Consider the following 20,127-nt stretch of genomic DNA (forward strand, 5'->3'; position numbering starts at 1 on the left):
TTTCATAAAGTCAGGGTCATAAATGTGGCATCTAGAGTGTTATCAAACTTTTCCTTTAATTTAAGCAGGTGACCTAGTTTTTGACCCAACATGACCCAGTTTTAAACTTGGCATAGGAATCATAAAGATAAACATTCGGACCAAGTTTCATGAAGATGGGGTCTTAAATGTGGTCTCAACGGGGTTTACAAGGTTTTCTTTTGATTTGACCTTGTGACCTAGATTTTTAAAATCGAATGTAAAATGTCACTTTTATCGTGTTCGCAAGGTAAAAATTAACAAACTTTGGCCTTTTCAGGGGTCAATCTGGGGCATGGAATTCAAGATCTATTGTTCAAGATATCTTGCAAGTTTGTATCAAATCAAACCATAAATGAAGTCTCTATAACGCTGCAAAAGCCAAAATAGACAATTTTGACCTTTTAAGGGGCCAAATCTCTGGAACCCAGTTTTCAAAATGAACCGAGATATTATGCCAATTCAAGTTGTGTGCATTTTTGATTAAAATCAATTGCAAAATGTAGTCTCTATTGTGTTCACAATAAATTGTGGACGGACGATGGTGATCACAAAAGGTCATTTTGTCACTATATGACAGATGAGCTAAAAAGAAATGATAATTCTATTTGTTCTTCGGGATTTTTTTCATGGCTTTACTCAATTGTGAAATCTACAAGAATTAGTAAGAATCAGTCCCCCGACGAATAACAATAATTTTTCACAATATCATTTGGTCATCACAAGATTTAACAAGATTTTACTCTTCTTTTTGTTGAGATTTTCAGAAGAAGTTATTTTACAGATTTTAAACATTCATTTACCAGAACAACTAAACTTACATAATAGTTTTCTGCCTTCCTCTGTCCTCTAATACAGTTGTTACATAATTTGCCTTCTGAAGAAAAACTAAGATCCTCCTCACTGCTAGCCGGGGAGCATTCATGATACTTTGCAAATCTACCTGCGACGTGCCTTTTGACCCGGATTTGTTAATCAACTTCATCACTTGGTACAAGTTTGGCTCGTCAAAAACTCTGTGGTACTGCAGTTTTGGTGCTGGAACTAAATGGAAACCAAACATAGTATTAACTATTTTCAGAAATAATTTTGTATTTTTTACATACTTTGTTGTTGTTATAGTTTAGTTCTGCTCATTCAAATCAAAATTTTTTTTCAACAATGTAGAATTTGATTAAACCCTGTATTTCCAAAACTTCAGAATATACTAAGAAATTTTAGAAAATGCTAGATTAATTTGAGCCACGCCATGAGAAAATCAACATAGTGGCTTTGCGACCAGCATGGATCCAGACCAGCCTGCGCATTGGCGCAGTCTGGTCAGGATCCATGCTGGTCGCAAACGATTTCTGTAACTGCAATAGGCTTTGAAAGCAAACAGCACTGATCCTGACCATAATGCGCGGATGCGCAGGCTGGTCTGGATCCATGCTGGTTGCAAAGCCACTATGTTGATTTTCTCATGGCGCGGCTTTAATGAAGCTTTTCGCGTTTATAAACTTACATATGATCTATGATAAGGTGTAATAAAGTGTTCAGGTCTGTGTGCTTGTTTTAAAGACATTTGCCAATTATTAAAGAGAGTTAATTTTGAGACATTATGTGGAATTGTTACAAATGTAAAACTTTTCAATTTCATATTTTGTCTCTAGAAAGATAGTATATAACATGGCTGTTTAACCCTAACCCTGCTAGATTTCTATAATAAACTTGTCCATCTTTCAAATTTGGACAGTACCATTAACTGTTAAAAGGGGTGTTTACAAAAAAGATACTGACTGAATAACGAACAGTGCAGATCATGATCAGACTGCACAGATGTGTAAGCTTATCATGATCTACACTGGTCGTAAAGGCAGAATCAGTCATGTCCAGCATGATAAGGTTTGATAATTCGACTTAAACTTTGCGATTTATTCATAACATGATTTTCATTTCCATGTACCAAGTCCAGGATTTATCTTATTTCTTTTTGATAAATGACATTACATCATTACTTCCATTTTAACAAACTTGCAGAACTACTTTAAGTCATTTTTCAACAGTCAATTAATAAGTAATAATCAAGTAATCCTGGCTTTCCAACTATTTCTAGTAATCAAATTGCCTTAGTGTAACTCCAACATTGTTACAAGAAGTTTTTTGCTACCAGAACACACAAAATTTACTTAAAATTTACTTAAGAAATAATGTATCTCATTTAGTGATTTGTCGTTGAATAACTCATTGTTTGGAGTTTAGATGTGAAGGAATTATATCACGAGGGCGCAGCCTGAGTGATATAATAACACGCATCTGAATGACAAACAATGATTTTATTCAAGAGCAAATCACTAAATTAGATACATTATTTCGATTCTAACATGTTACCAAGGACTTTAAAGTACATCCTTGATGGCATTCATTAAATATTGGCCTGTTTTCAATCGGTACCACTATCTGAAAATCATTTAATAGTATACCATCATCACCAGTGGTCTCGTCTTCTTCCTCTGGTCCCTCCTCCTCATCAGCAGAATCTCTATCTGCGTCACTTCTCAAACTCTTTGCCACCTCATCTATTGTTCTTATCAGGCGAATATGCCTAATCTTTTTCTCTTGGCGGTGGTTTCTGACAGAAACATATGACAATACAGTCAAATCCATTTATTTGAATATTCCACTTATTTGGATACAAAATTAAAGAAGCACCAATCAATCCATATACATGTATAATTTTAATTAAAGTTTTCCTCTTTTTTTGGATACATTTCGCATTGAATCTTATGTCTGACCTGTTTATAAGGATAATCAATTTACAAACTAATACTTTCATTCCCCACAGAGTGTGATAAACATATGACACTACTACTGTTATATCTTGATAGTGTACAATTTTTCTTTCATCAGAATACTACTGTCAAATCCTCAACTTTTTTGAGGGTCTTATTTACATAGATTTTGTGGGCCTGTGAATCTTACGAAAATAAATTCCAACCGACAAAGAAAATTCCTACACATCTCTTTTAACATGAAAATTCATGAATTTCAACCACTATGAAAAAGCTGTTTTGTACAGAAACCACAAAATTTTATACAAACAAAATTCAACGATTTCAAAGTATTTAATCTTCTTGCCAATTTTGTATATTCTGGGATTTTTTTCAGATTTTGGGGATAGTACCTGTCCATCATTCAATTTGGGCAGTATTATTTATCATTCGAAGAAGTGGTCACTGAAAACTTACTGACTGAATAGCAAACAGTGTAGAATCGCTCACCGCCAGCAGGCAAAATGTTAGATGGCAATCATCAGACTTACCTTTATTTTTTCACTGGATTTTCTTACAGTGTACATTAATTTTGTACTAAATATGATGCTAAGAAGAGCAAAAATATGCTACAAATTGGTACATGATTCATCCAATTTCATTTGCAAAACAGTAGTGGTTTTGGCTAAAAAAACGACCATTTTCTCAATAGTTTATGTTTGTTTGTTTGTTTGTTTGTTTTGGGTTTAATGCCATTTTTTCAACAGTATTTCATGTCATGTAATGGAGGGCAGTTAACCTAACCAGCGTTCCTGGATTCTGTACCAGTACAAACCTGTTCTCCCCAAGTAACTGTAAACTTCCCCATATGAATCAGAGGTGGAGGACGAATGATGTCAGATGCAATGTCTTTTATCAAATCGTCACAGAGAACATACGCCGCGCCCAGGGATCGAACTCAAAACCCCAATCTGCGCTCTCCCTATTCTCAATAGTTTATGAGCAGGAAATACTGTTAACAGCCAGTTGGGAACCAAGCTACCAGATAGCATGGAAAAAGGACAATCCATGACTGGCTTGATAGTTTACCAAGTTAATACCTTGTAACAAGCTACTTTAATCTACTCAAAGATAAATATTAAACAAGAAACGCGGCAATGCCACGAAACCAGGTTTTCAACACTTTTCATAAGAATAAACAAGAGTGCCAGAATGTCACAATATACGCCCGTCACAGCAAATTTCTTTACTCTAGCACCTGTATTTGCAGATGTAATTTTAATTTTGTGGTTGTTTAGTAATCATTGTAATTCTTTTGTTTTTCTAAGTCCACAAAAAAACTCCTTACCAGGTAGAGATACCTTAAAATACACCTAAAATTAGAAAGTAACAACTATGTTGTACCACAGAAAAGTGGTCTTGGCTTTTCCCTACGGTCAATTATAAAAAAGTTACAATATAAGTTATTTATAGTAACAACTAAGGGAAGTTAATCTTAAAAAAAAAAAAAAAAATACAAAAAAAAAAATTGTAAGTCCACACAGGAATCCTTACCAGGTAGAGATTGGTCAAAATACACCTCAAAATTGGATGTAACATGCATGTTGTACTACAGAAAAGTGGTCTCGATTTTTCCCTACATCTAGTAATGAAAAAGTTACAATATAAGCTATTTATAGTAACAACAAAGGGAAGTAATTCTAAAGAAGGGATCTGCGCAAGACACTTCGTCTCATGATGGTGTATAATTGTGCCAAGTTACATCAAAATCCCTCTATGCATGAAGAAGATATGCTCCGGACAAAGTTTTCATTCTTGTATCCTTTGACCTCTAAGTGTGACCTTGACCTTAGACCTAGGGACCTGGTTCTTGCGCATGACACTCCGTCTCATGATGGTGAACAATTGTGCCAACTTTCATCAAAATTCCTCCATGCATGTAGAAGATATGCTAACCCTAACCCTAACCTAACCCTAACCCTATTTTTAGTAACAATGACCTTGACCTTGATCCGAGAAATCCCAAAATCAATCCCAAGCTACAACTTTATATAAGTTTTCTATACACCAAGTTTCATCATGATAGCTCATTCCTAAGTTAAGTTATTGACCGGAAACCCTTTTTCTATTTAAAGTAACAGTGACCTTGACCTTGACCCCAGAAACCCCAAAATCAATCCCAGCCTTTGTCTTTATATAAGCTACATACATACCAAGTTTTATTCAAATATCTTTACCGAAACAAAAGTAATTGACCGGAAACACCAGATTGACGCCGCCGCTGCTGCCGCCACCGCCGCCGCCGCCCGCACGCCCGACCAACATCTACCCCAATCTAATAACTCAGGTTTTCGTTGAAAACCTGGTTAACAATCACCAATACACTACAGTATATTAAGTGGAAAAACTTGTGACGTGGAAAATATCGCACATTTTGCAAATTCAAGAAATGCATGAAATTGTCAGCCAGTAATGATATTTAAAGTCCAGAAAATTTGGCTTTTGCACTTTAATTTTTGGCAAAAAGCCAACATTTCTGCTCATGAAAGGTCTGGAATCAGCAGTTTGCAAACTTTTTGACCCGCAAATATTAAAGATTAATTTTTCATATTAATCTCATTTATTATGGCTCAATTGACCTGGGCAACAATTTATTTTTAAGCCTGTCCTAATTGTGTATTTATTGTCCGCTGTTCATAAACCTTGACAATGCATGCAAGTCACGTGACATATAGGTATAAATGTAAAAGTCGCCGTGTTCTGTCCTCTTCCAATACCAGTAAATCGAAGTAAAGATATACACAGTATTAGCTATGTCTGCGCGTGGTCGAGGGTCACGGAGAGGAAGAAGGAGGAGGGATGAGTCTGACACCCCTCAACAGGACAGAAACAAGCGCCAGAAACAATCATTTGATAAGGACAATTTTGCCGAAGATAGAGGTAGGAACGCTTTGGTTATTGATTTTGAAGAAATTTTACGAGCGTCCGACGTAATGCCACGTAGTACCCACGTGGCGGATAATTCTACCAAGGTCACGAATAGTAGTTCTGCTGAAACACATGAAAGTATTGATGGTTCTGATAGAATTATGAATACAAATAACGAAAATTCAAATGCCGATTCGAACCCGGCGAATTTTATAGTTAATTCTGCTAGCTGCACGAATACCAGCAGTAATCCGAACCAAAATGAGCTGATTTTCTTACCACATGTTGAGAATCTGCCCAGGCAAACTAGTGACGACATAGCCATGCATGTACCATCCTCTTTAAAACAACGCATTTGTAAAGGCGAATACATTAACTTAGCTTTGCTGTTAAAGGGTGCGGTGCAGTTGGCCGACTATAACAACAGTAGTGTATTGTCTCTGTCTGGTAACGGTAAAATTGAGTGCCGCCCGAAAGAGTGTAAGGATGAAATAGGCTCGATTGAAAAATGGTCTGATGCTTTTATCATATACATGGATATCTACCTGTCGGCTTATCCTCATAAACTCCACGACTGCTGCATTATCTTTTTATTATAAGAGAGTGTGCGGCAACTCATGGGGGTACATTTTGGAAAAATTATGATCAACAGTTTAAAAAGTAGACAAGCCTTGATTCCCTCGTCGTGGTCGGCAATTAATCAAGATTTATGGTTACGATGTATGCCATTTCGGAATGAAAACATTTCAAGCGTCTCAAGGCCAAAAAATATCTGTACTGATTTTAACAAGGGTCTGTGCAAGTGGCCGAATTGCAAATTCACGCACAATTGTTTTAATTGCAACAGGGGTCACCCAGTTATCAGTTGCACACCTGGGTCGAACAAGTTACCCAACTTGCGTAACACTGCTAGTGTTGTGCATGATACAATGCCGGGGCAATATAGTTCTCAGTTTAGAGGGCACGAAATAGGTCTTTTTCGTGGACAATCACGTGGTCCATTCCCAAGAGCCCGACCATATCAAAGGTCACATAGAGGCACATTCAAACGCCAGTAGCTGTGTAGCGCACAAAATAGCCCCTTCGCCTATAAAACTACCTGTATTAGAGAAATGGTTGTCAAATTACAATTCGCCAGACTCTAAAATATTGTTATCAGGGTTTTTGAATGGTTACATACGCTTTTCAAAAAACCTAAAATCCATCTCAAAATTTCCAGAAATTGCCCAGCAAAAAATTGACAAAGAAATTTCAGTAGGAAGAGTTGCGGGTCCTTTTGATTACACCCCTTTAAGCAATCTTCAAGTGTCGCCGATAGGTATTGTACCAAAGACAAGAGGACCATGATGGTCCTGAATCGCTCACCTATCCCCACAAGACCCAGTGTTGAACTGAGTATGACGTCGTTATTTCTATTATTTGACACAGTGACCTAGTTTTTGAGCACATGTGACCTAGATATCATCAAGATAAAAAATTCTGACCAATTTTCATGAAGATCCATTGAAAAATATGGCCTCTAGAGAGGTCACAAGCTTTTTCTATTATTTGACCTAATGACCTAGTTTTTGAAGGCACGTGACCCACTTTTAAACTTGACCTAGATATCATCAAGGTGAACATTCTCACCAATTTTCAAGAAGATCTCATGAAAAATATGGCCTCTAGAGAGGTCACAAGGTTTTTCTATTTTTCGACCTACTGACCTAGTTTTTGACCGCACATGACCCAGTTACGAACCTGACCTAGATATCATCAAGCTGAATATTCTCACCAGTTTTCATGAAGATCCATTGAGAAATATGGCCTCTAGAGAGGTCACAAGGTTTTTCTATTTTTAGACCTACTGACCTAGTTTTTGACCCCACGTGACCCAGTTTCGAACCTGACCTAGATATCATCAAGGTGAACATTCTGACCAATATTCATGAAGATCTCATGAAAAATATGGCCTCTAGAGACGTCACAAGGTTTTTCTATTTTTAGATCTACTGACCTAGTTTTTAACCCCACGTGACCCAGTTTCGAACTTGATCTAGATATCATCAAGGTAAACATTCTGACCAATTTTCCTGAAGATCCATTGAAAAATATGGCCTCTAGAGAGGTCACAAGGTTTTTCTATTTTTAGACCTACTGACCTAGTTTTTGACCGCATGTGACCCAGTTTCGAACTTGACGTAGATATCATCAAGGTGAACATTCTGACCAATTTTCATGAAGATCCATTGAAAAATATGGCCTCTAGAGAGGTCACAAGGTTTTTCTATTTTTAGACCTACTGACCTAGTTTTTGATCCAACATGACTCAGTATTGAACTTGACCTAGATATCATTAAGGTGAACATTCTGACCAACATTCATTAAGATCTCATGAAAAATATGGCCTCTAGAGAGGTCACAAGGTTTTTCTATTTTTAGATCTACTGACCTAGTTTTTACCCCCACGTGACCCAGTTTCGAACTTGACCTAGATATCATCAAGGTGAACATTCTGACCAATTTTCATTAAGATCCATTGAGAAATATGGCCTCTAGAGAGGTCAAAAGGTTTTTCTATTTTTAGACCTAATGACCTAGTTTTTGACCCCACCTGACCCAGTTTTGAACTTGACCTAGATATCATCAAGGTGAACATTCTAAACAATATTCATGAAGATCTCATGAAAAATATGGCCTCTAGAGAGGTCACAAGGTTTTTCTATTTTTAGACCTACTGACCTAGTTTTTGACCCCACGTGACCCAGTTTCGAACTTGACCTAGATATCATCAAGGTGAACATTCTGACCAATTTTCATGAAGATCTTGTGAAATATATGGCCTCTAGAGAGGTCACAAGGTTTTTCTATTTTTAGACCTACTGACCTAGTTTTTGATGGCACGTGACCCAGTTTCGAACTTGACCTAGATATCATCAAGGTGAACATTCTGACCAACTTTCATAAAGATCCCATGAAAAATGTGACCTCTAGAGTGGTCACAAGCAAAAGTTTACAGACGCACGGACGCACGGACGCACGGACGGACGACGGACGACGGACGCCGCGCGATCACAAAAGCTCACCTTGTCACTTTGTGACAGGTGAGCTAAAAACGGAAGGTGAATACAGACTCATTCATCATCTGTCATATCCCGAAGGCTTATCTATAAACGACTACACAGACCCAAATTTGTGTTCTGTGAAGTACACAGAATTTGACCAGGCAATATATATGGTTCAGGACCTAGGTCGTAACTGCTATTTATTTAAGATGGATATTAAAAGCGTTTTCCGGCTTCTCCCCATACATCCTGATGATTTTGAACTATTAGGTTTTTCTCTGAATGGAAAGTATTTTTTCGACAAGTGTTTACCTTTCGGATGCAGCATTTCGCCTTGTTTGTTTGAAAAATTTTCTACCTTTCTAGAATTTGTTATCAAAAATCGCATTCCGAATAAACAGTTGTTACACTATTTGGATGACTTTTTAGGAGGTCATAAAACAAAAAATGGGTGTAAACAAAACATGCAAATATTTGCAAACAGTATGCAAGAAATTGGGGTACCGTTAGCAGACGAAAAAACCGAAGGTCCTTCTCAGGTACTGGTGTTTTTAGGTTTAGAGTTGGACTCTCGGGATATGGTAGTCCGAATTCCTTTGGAAAAGCTACATGAAGTGGTAGAAAAAATCCTACAAATAATTTCAAAGAAGTCGGTAAAACTAAAAGACATGCAATCCTTAATTGGTAGTCTTAATTTCTGTTGCCGTGCAATCACAGTGGGTAGGCCTTTTTGCAGGCGCCTTATAAACTCTACTTGCGGTGTTAAGCGTCCATATCACCACGTTAGAATAAATAATGATATGAGGTGCGATTTGAAAATGTGGCTGATTTTTAGACCACTGTAATTTGGATAACATGTACTTCAGATTGGAACTTGATCACAAATGACATTGACCAATTTTAAATTATGAACGATAGCCGTTAAAGGTCTACGGTTTGTTTATAGAGTCACTGATGCCAGAGTTACAGGACCCTGTTTGATTGAAATAACACAAGGTTTTACCAAAAGATATCACGATGCTTAGATCAAGTTTTATTTTCCTATACTAGTTTAGCCACGGTTTATATTGCGAATCGTCAATAGGAAAATAAGAAAATTCGAATTCATGGACAATAAAGCTGTAACAGTTTTAATTCTATGACTTTAAATCGACACTGTGTGTTTGCCCCGTACTGACCATGCAGTGTCATTCGACACAAGGTGACATGTCTGAATTAAAGACTTAAATATAGGCCCGTCAAAAACAAGATTGTCAGATGCCTTACCAGTTTTTGATTGGCACTGATTCCAGTGAACATGCACCAAACTCAGATCGAACGCAACTCCAATGCCAAGCCCATTATAGAATGTATATTCAAGCAAAAGCTAGACAACTGGTAAAGCTGGGGATTCCGAGAACACACCATCACAAAATACCTGCACTGTACAACTATAAGAATGGTAATCAGACCTTACATCATTGCCAATCAGTATGCCATGCACACAACACAATATATTGTTTATTACGTACTGATTTGAACGCGTACGCCAAAAACCATTCTTACAGATGGTTATCTGCTATTTTTTACCATAAAATTAATGGCTGGTTACAATATAGCATAGGTTTTTCTTGTAGCAAAATGTGACGAAGTGTTTCGTACGGTTAAGACCTGTCTGTTGAAGAGAGTTCCTATTTCAAATTGTATCAAATGCTTCAAGGAATTATGACAAGATATTACCGGAGCATGCACTTTAACAATGAAATATGACGTACAAGTTGTATTTAAAGACGAAAAACTTTACTCAGGTCCGTTTTTGTTGGTTGTTCCGGGTCATGGAGTCAATGTCTTACAACCTACAATGAATAATCTTTAATTGATAAATGAATCTAAACTAAGAAGTTAGGATTGTAACGAAGGTCTGCGTATACGTGAGGTTTTTTCAAAATAAACCAATACTGCAATCCATCCATTATTAGAAAACCAATGTGAGATACACCGTAATATGTCCGTTGGTAATATGAAGTGTTAACCTCGTTATCGCGATATGTATGGCAGTTTTGATTCAATGAATACAAAATAGTCTACTCGCTATAATTTTCGGGCATTCTGTTGAAATGTTTAAAAAAACCTATTTGAAATAACAAACTTTTAAAAACAACACATTTTAGAATTATGTACAGCATACAGTTGCTAGTGTATTGTCCGAAAGGAATAGAAAATAGCAGAAAATTCGCTTATTCATTACAATAAAGGATACATGCTTTAATCATAAAGTTACTTCATAATCTTGCAACTGTGCTGGCTTATGCTCAGGGATTCCTACCATGGCAGGCATTCAGAGCACAACTGGCTGATTAAAGCAATTAAATTGCCGGGTCGAAAACAGATCAATCGCCTGGGGGGGATCAGAGGATTGGGATGGGCCGACTTTATCCATTGCATACAGTTACCAGCACTCTTTAGATCTGCACCGAAGGTACTCGTATTTCACTTAGGTGGCAATGACGTTAAGACCCATACATTGCGGTATATCTTTAAATTGATACATGAGAGTCTGGAATATACTCAAGATGCGTTCCCTGATTCTGTTTATGTGTGGGTCGACATTCTACAAAGGATTAATTGGGGATGCGTGGATGACCAAGAACAAAAAGCAATTGAAAAGAAACGAAAAAGAATTAATCAGTTTGGCCACAAAATTATTAAAAAAGTTTCACCTACTAAAGCTCATGTTCTTCATATGGATATTGATGCTAAAACTCCCGGTTTCTTCAGGGGCGATGGTGTGCACCTCTCTGACGTTGGGCTTGAAAAGTATTTGGACTCGCTTCGAGATATGCTTTCAAATATTTTGAAATCGTAAGAATTTTGGGGAAATAAAATTTCAAAAAAAAAGTAGAATAAATAAATAAAAATTTTATTTTGTGGCGGAAAATTCTTACGCATGGGGGCGGCCAGGAATTAACATAATAATACACCTGTTTTTTACCCCCTATAAATTCAATTTGCCTAGAGTGTCGTCTGTAGGTGGATAACAGTTTGTAGGGTTTAAACAATTATTTTCTGGGTTCTAAAATTATTTTTGGGTTAAATGAGCTTTAAAGTACTTGCTAGATTAGCTTTGACTAAAGCGGTCTTTAATAGCTCCTATTTTGTTAAGCCGTTCTGTAGCAAAGTTCCAGTATAGTTTCATGTTGCACTGGTGGTTGCATTAATAGGTACGACGGCGTACCTTGCGGTTATATCAATCGCCGAGCGGCGGCGAGAGTAGCACTAATGGTTGGATTAATAGGTACTGCGGCGTACCTTGCGGTTATATCAATCGCCGAGCGGCGGCGAGAGTAGCATTATTTATTTAATGCTTTGCAGTTCAAATGTATGTGGTTACTTATATACATATCGCCGAGCGGCGGCGTTAGTGTTTTCACAATTGTTTAATGGAATCAGTTAGTGCATGGTATGAGTGCAACAGGGATGGGGGGCTTCCCGGGGTTCTTGTAAGGTTCGCTCTTGGTCGCTCCTATGCGTATGTCTTTCCATAGTTATAATCTGTGGATCGAACTAACTTCATTAGTGTCGTCTGATGAGGTTTATTTCATGTCCGTCATGACCATTTCCGCCGTTTATATCTTCAATTATAAATTCGAAAATACTTAAGTAAATTTGGTTGATTTGTTATGTGGTAATGTAATAGCCATTAATAGAAGTATGAACTATCACTTGTCTTTATTGTCATTGGTAATTATCAATTTAGTCCTAGAATAATAAAGATTAATTTTTCATATTAATCTCATTTATTATGGCTCAATTGACCTGGGCAACAATTTATTTTTAAGCCTGTCCTAATTGTGTATTTATCGTCCGCTGTTTATAAACCTTGACGATGCATGCAAGTCACGTGACATATAGGTATAAATGTAAAAGTCGCCGTGTTCTGTCCTCTTCCAATACCAGTAAATCGAAGCCCACCCACCGCACCCAAAATTTTTTATATTGTTAATCATATTAGGTTGTAACTGTACTAAGGTAATGGAAGTTCAATATTCTGCCGTTGAGATTTTGTATATTTCAGTTTGTTTCTTCACAATGTATGGCAAACCAGCATCTCCTGGCACTATCGTTGGTATACATGAACAAGTTGACTTTTGTTGCGACACCTCATTGGGAACATAATTCCGCAAACCGAAGCCGACCATATTGGAGCATTGATACTCATGGAATAAATATAGGAGGGTCTCGGTGATACAGAAACTGTAATTTATATAAATACTAAACAGTCGTTGAGTTCAGAGTTTGGAGGAACCGAGGCAGTAACACATGGATATACCAGTATCATTGTAATACCATTGTGATTGTATGAAACTGTGTTTAACACTCGCAGAACTGATGCAGAAACATTTTACAATTTAGTTTTGTGACTATAGTGTTTATGATATCGGTGTGACTTTAATTAAGTTTCATTGACAAAGTGATAATGATTATAAACGAAGCTTCAAAACAATTAAGTGCTGGGAGATGTACGCATAGACTTTACTGTGTAATTTAACGCATACTTTTGTCTTTATTCATCATTCATAGGAATATATTGCCATTTTTTTTTTTTTCATGTATAATAGATGTTCATATATTTTAATAACGTATAATTACTATAGATATACATCATATAGAACATTTTCCGTCATGACGGCCGAAAATTCTTACGCATGGGGGCGGCCAGGAATTAACATAATAATACACCTGTTTTTTACCCCCTATAAATTCAATTTGCCTAGAGTGTCGTCTGTAGGTGGATAACAGTTTGTAGGGTTTAAACAATTATTTTCTGGGTTCTAAAATTATTTTTGGGTTAAATGAGCTTTAAAGTACTTGCTAGATTAGCTTTGACTAAAGCGGTCTTTAATAGCTCCTATTTTGTTAGGCCGTTCTGTAGCAAAGTTCCAGTATAGTTTCATGTTGCACTGGTGGTTGCATTAATAGGTACGACGGCGTACCTTGCGGTTATATCAATCGCCGAGCGGCAGCGAGAGTAGCACTAATGGTTGGATTAATAGGTACTGCGGCGTACCTTGCGGTTATATCAATCGCCGAGCGGCGGCGAGAGTAGCATTATTTATTTAATGCTTTGCAGTTCAAATGTATGTGGTTACTTATATACATGATGCCGAGCGGCGGCGTTAGTGTTTTCACAATTGTTTAATGGAATCAGTTAGTGCATGGTATGAGTGCAACAGGGATGGGGGGCTTCCCGGGGTTCTTGTAAGGTTCGCTCTTGGTCGCTCCTATGCGTATGTCTTTCCATAGTTATAATCTGTGGATCGAACTAACTTCATTAGTGTCGTCTGATGAGGTTTATTTCATGTCCGTCATGACCATTTCCGCCGTTTATATCTTCAATTATAAATTCGAAAATACTTAAGTAAATTTGGTTGATTTGTTATGTGGTAATGTAATAGCCATTAATAGAAGTATGAACTATCACTTGTCTTTATTGTCATTGGTAATTATCAATTTAGTCCTGGAATAAATACAGTATTAAGAGAATGCTTACTTCATTAGATAATCTCTGGGTTTGGCATCAGGGTATCTCTCTCGCCATGGTACATCTATGAATTCAAAATATCTTTCACCTGAATGCATTGTATGTTGTGTTACCTTCTTGAACATATCAAACAGTTTCTGGAATCATAAAAGTTATGCACATCTCCGTGAAACACATTCAATAGAAGTAACACATGTATACCTAATTAATAAAACATATTACAGTTACCTTGTGTATGTTGTACACTAAATAATGTTTAAAAATGTGTGAAACTATAATAATTCAGAAATCGTGCGCCCTTGTTCTCCATTTGCTTTTATACGATGCTTCCATGGCTGTGTGGTTAAGGTCCCTGGCTTCAAATTACTTGCCCCTCACTGATGTGGGTTTGTGCCTCACTTAGGGAATAGAATTTTTCATGTGAGGAATTCATCCAGCTGGCTAACAGCAGGGCACTAGACAACTTTTGGAGACAGGTACCCATACCCTCAGGAAGGGGAATTTTTTGTTGTTTTAAGACATAAAGGAGAAGTTTTTAGCCATATATATGTACTACTTTTCACACTTATTAATACTGTTTTCAATCATTTCTAACTTATAAAACTATATTGCAGCAGTAACCTTCCTTAGAGGCACAATATTTTATGAGGGGAAAGGGGCCCATATTCAGCCCCAAAAACGACCAAACAAGTGCCCTGAACAGAAAGCTGACGGTTCTACCTAGCTGCTCACCTGTGATGAAATAATGCACAGAGGGGCACCTAAGATCTTCCTCCACCACAAAAGACGCCAAATGACCTTAACTGTGTCACTGCGACGTTAAACCAAACAAGAGGACCATGATGGTCCTGAATCGCTCACCTCTTCCCACATGACCCAGTTTTGAGTATGACGTCGTTTTTTCTATTATTTGACATAGTGACCTAGTTTTTGAGCTCATGTGACCCAGTTTTGAACCTGACCTAGATATTATCAAGATAAAAATTCTGACCAATTTTCATGAAGATCCATTGAAAAATATGGTCTCTAGAGAGGTCACAAGGTTTTTCTATTATTTGACCTATTGACCTAGTTTTCAAAGGTACGTGACCCTGTTTTGAACTTTACCTAGATATCAAGGTGAACATTATCACTAATTTTCATGAAGATCTCATGAAAAATATGGCCTCTAGACAGGTCACAAGGTTTTTCTATTTTTATACCTTCTGGCCTAGTTTTTGACCGCACGTGACCCAGTTTCGAAACTTACCTAGATATCATCAAGGTGAACATTCAGATCAATTTTCATGAAGATCCATTGAAAAATATGGCCTCTAGAGAGGTCAAAAGATTTTTCTAATTTTAGACCTACTGACCTACTTTTGACCGCAGTTGACCCAGTTTCAAACCTGACCTAGATATCATCAAGATGAACATTCAGACCAACTTTCATACAGATCCCATGAAAGGTATGGCCTCTAGAGAGGTCACAAGGTTTTTTTATTATTTGACCTACTGACCTAGTTTTTTATGGCACGTGACCCAGTTTCAAACTTGACCTAGATATCATCAAGGTGAACATTCTGACCAATTTTCATGAAGATCCATTCAAGGGTATGGCCTCTAGAGAGGTCACAAGGTTTTTCTATTTCAAGACCTACTGACCTAGTTTTCGATCGCAGTTGACCCAGTTACAAACTTGACCTATATATCATCAAGATAAACATTCAGACCTACTTTCATACAGATCCCATGAAAAATATGGCCTCTAGAGAGGTCACAACGTTTTTTCATTATTTGACCTACTGACCTACTTTTTGATGGCACGTGACCCACTTTCGAACTTGACTTAGATATCATCAAGATGAACATTCTGACCAATTTTTATGGAGATCCATTCACAAGTATGGCCTCTAGAGAGGTCACAAGGTTTTTCTATTTTTAGACCTACTGACCTAGTTTTTGACCGCACATGACCCTGTTTCGAACTTGACCTAGATATCATCAAGATGAACATTCAGACCAACTTTCATATAGATCCCATGAAAAATATGGCCTTTAGAGAGGTCACAAGGTTTTTCTATTATTTGACCTACTGACCTAGTTTTTGATGGCACGTGACCCACATTCAAACTTGACCTAGATATCATCAAGGTGAACATTCTGACCAATTTTCATGAAGATCTCATGATATATATGGCCTCTAGTGAGGTCACAAGGTTTTTCTATTTTTAGACCTACTGACCTAGTTTTTGACCGCACGTGACCCAGTTTCGAACTTGACCTAGATATCATCAAGATGAACATTCAGACCAACTTTCATACAGATCCCATGAAAAATATGGCCTTTAGAGAGGTCACAAGGTTTTTCTATTATTTGACCTACTGACCTAGTTTTTGACGGCACGTGACCCACTTTCGAACTTGACCTAGATATCATCAAGATGAACATTCAGACCAACTTTCATACAGATCCCATGAAAAATATGGCCTCTAGAGAGGTCACAAGGTTTTTCTATTATTTGACCTACTGACCTAGTTTTTGACGGCACGTGACCCACTTTCGAACTTGACCTAGATATCATCAAGGTGAACATTCTGACCAATTTTCATGAAGATCTCATGAAATATATGGCCTCTAGAGAGGTCACAACATTTTTCTATTTTTAGACCTACTGACCTAGTTTTTGACCGCACGTGACCCAGTTACAAACTTGACCTAGATATCATCAAGATGAACATTCAGACTAACTTTCATACAGATCCCATGAAAAATATGGCCTTTAACGAGGTCACAAGGTTTTTCTATTATTTGACCTACTGACCTAGTTTTTGATGGCACGTGACCCAGTTTCGAACTTGACCTAGATATCATCAAGGTGAACGTTCTGACCAATTTTCATGAAGATCTTGTGAAATATATGGCCTCTAGAGAGGTCACAAGGTTTTTCTATTTTTAGACCTACTGACCTAGTTTTTGATGGCACGTGACCCAGTTTCGAACTTGACCTAGATATCATCAAGTTGAACATTCTGACCAACTTTCATAAAGATCCCATGAAAAATGTGACCTCTAGAGTGGTCACAAGCAAAAGTTTACGGACTGACGCACGCACGCACGCACGCACGCACGCACGGACGCACGCACGCACGGATGGACGACGGACGACGGACACCGCGCGATCACAAAAGCTCACCTTGTCACTTTGTGACAGGTGAGCTAACAAAAATGAATTTGCCTTTATATGTGTATCTTATTTATACTGAAATCAATCAATCTTGTTTCAAGTTTTAGCCAAAACCGTGATTTTGTGGGGAAATGAATAATGTACATTTTCAAGTTTTTAACATCACACCAACATAATAATGTCGTATAGCGACTTTCCAGCTTTAGATGGTGAAGGAAGATCCCCTAGGTGCCTATCCGAGAATTATTTCATCCACTGGCAAACACTTGGATAGAACCACTGGCCAGCTCACATGGAAGAATTCTAATTCATGTAAGGATCTGAACCCACAGCTGTGACGGGTAGGTGTTTCCAAGTCCAATCACTCAGAAACAGACGGGCCTTGTTTCTCAGTTGTAGCCAAGCATTGCAACTCACATGGAAGAATGCAAGTCATTTTAAATGCAAGATAAAGCTCTGAAACCAGAAAGTTTCCTAATGTTCTTCTAAGTGTAATGTGCAAAACACAATAAATGAGCCGCACCATGAGAAAACCAACATAGTGCATTTGTGACCAGCATGGATCCAGACCAACCTGCGCATGGTCAGGATCCATGTTGTTCGCCAACAGTTTCTCTTATTGCAATAGGCTTTGAAAGCAAACAGCATTGATCCTGACCAGACTGCATGAATGCGTAGGACCCATGCTGGTTGCAAAAGCACTATGTTGGTAGCTCAAATATGATCTCAATTTGAAGCCACATCCGAAAGTTTATACATAATTTATTTTAGGTCGATTGTGAAGGAAGTTCTACAACTTATATAAATCACTCTCAACACCTCATTCCTGATGAAATCCATCACCACGAGGGTATGAGAGAAGAGGCCAGTTTCCCTTTCAATGCTGAGCACCAAGCAAGGAAGCTACTGGTACCATTTTTCACGTCTTTGGTATGACAAAGCAAGGGATCGAACCCACGACCTCCTGCACTCAAAGCGGACACTCTACCACTAGGCTATCGAGGCAGTTGAAAGAATGTCAGTGTAAAAAAATTATATTATTTAAATTTATTTTCCTATAAAATATGCCCAACACCTGAGACAAAAGAATATTTACAATAATTCAAGCCATCGGATAATTAAATTTTAAGTGAAGCAATTAAATTTTGATTTATTTTATTTTTTTGAGATTGTTTTCACGACAACAGAATATCAAATAACAATTAAGACATCGATAAATCATTTAGACAGGAATAATGACACCTAATGCACATTTTAATGAGATAGTTTTTGTTTATTCATTTCAACTTTAGAGATTATTATTTTTGCATATGTAAATGATATTTCTGGTATATATTTTTACTTCCTGATATGTGTGTCCATATAATAAACCAATAGTGGAGAACGGAACAGAAATGAACTTAGAAGATGACAAAGGCAAATGAGCTTAGAAGATGGCCAAGACAAATAACTTTAAAAGATGGCCGAGGAAAAGGTGTTTAGAAGACGGCCAAGGAAAATGAGTTTACAAGATGGCTAAGGAAAATGTGTTTAGAAGATGGACAAGGAAAATGAGTTTACAAGACGGCAAAGGAAAATGAGTTTACAAGATGGCCAAGGAAAATGTGTTTAGAAGATAGCCAAGGAAAATGAGTTTAGAAGATTGCCAAGGAAAATGACTTAAGAAGATGGCCAAGTAAAATGATTTTACAAGATGGCCAAGGAAAATGAAATTACAAGATGGCCAAGGAAAATGAGTTTGTAAGACGGCCAAGGAAAATGAAATTACAAGATGGCCAAGACAAATGACTTTACAAGATAGCCAAAGAAATGATTTTATAAGATGGCCAAGGAAAATGACTGCAAGAGATAGCCAAGGAAAATGAGTTTACAAGATGGCCAAAGAAAATGAGTTTAGAAGATGGCCAAGGAAAATGAGTTTACAAGATGGCCAAGGCAAATGACTTTACAAGATGGCCAAGGAAAATGACTTTACAAGATAGTCAAAGAAATGATTTTACAAGATGGCCAAGGAAAATGAATTAAGAAGATGGCCAAGGAAAATGTGCTCAGACACAGCTCAACAAGACTATTCTAACAAAATCTTCAGCCCCCCTTCCCACCCCCCCCCACCCACACCAAAAAAAATAAAATAAGATTTCACAGTAACTCACAAGATCAGTTTTCACTTTGAAGACTTCCTCCATGCATTCTGGTTTTGCTGACAGGTATACTGATAAGTTCATTAACTCCTGATTTATTCTGTTCCCGACTTCCTGGTAGTATCTATTCAGGTGATACAGGAAACAGTTTGTCTTTGCATTAGTTGGCTTCTTTACCACAGTCAACCTCTGGAAAACAACATTAATTTAATAAATTCATGAATCATGCATCATTTTTTAAATACAAAAAATAATGTTGCAGTGAGGGACAGTAATGTTTATTATTTTGATCCTTTCAATGATCACTAAATGTCATTCCAGAAGGCTTTTTACTGATGTTGTTTAACTTATTTGACCAGCTTTTAAGTGAGTCTTTCAATTGCTATGAGCTGTAATGCATCTGTAAATAACAAACAAGCCATATTCAGTGAATTTATATCCCCACCGAATAGGTTGTTTTTGTGAATATGGGGACTATATTTTGAAAGATATTTAATTTCCAGATATATGTTATGTATAAAAGGACTGCGCCATTTGTTGGTTTCTATTGGTTACCAA

At 37.3% G+C, this 20,127-nt stretch overlaps 1 protein-coding gene across 1 annotated transcript in view; it reads right to left on the minus strand.

The window, feature by feature from the left end:
* Positions 1 to 20,127, minus strand: part of LOC123529242 (general transcription factor 3C polypeptide 1-like) — a 61,813-nt gene that overhangs the window by 23,438 nt on the left and 18,248 nt on the right. The window contains exons 8-11 of the mRNA XM_053520913.1: positions 19,582 to 19,758; positions 14,271 to 14,398; positions 2,481 to 2,629; positions 840 to 1,062 (exon numbers count right to left, since the gene is read on the minus strand). Coding sequence (XP_053376888.1) covers positions 840 to 1,062; positions 2,481 to 2,629; positions 14,271 to 14,398; positions 19,582 to 19,758 — 677 coding nt within the window. The remainder of the gene's footprint in view (positions 1 to 839; positions 1,063 to 2,480; positions 2,630 to 14,270; positions 14,399 to 19,581; positions 19,759 to 20,127) is intronic.

This window comes from Mercenaria mercenaria, chromosome 13, assembly GCF_021730395.1.
Source record: "Mercenaria mercenaria strain notata chromosome 13, MADL_Memer_1, whole genome shotgun sequence".
NCBI classification, from domain to species: domain Eukaryota; kingdom Metazoa; phylum Mollusca; class Bivalvia; order Venerida; family Veneridae; genus Mercenaria; species Mercenaria mercenaria.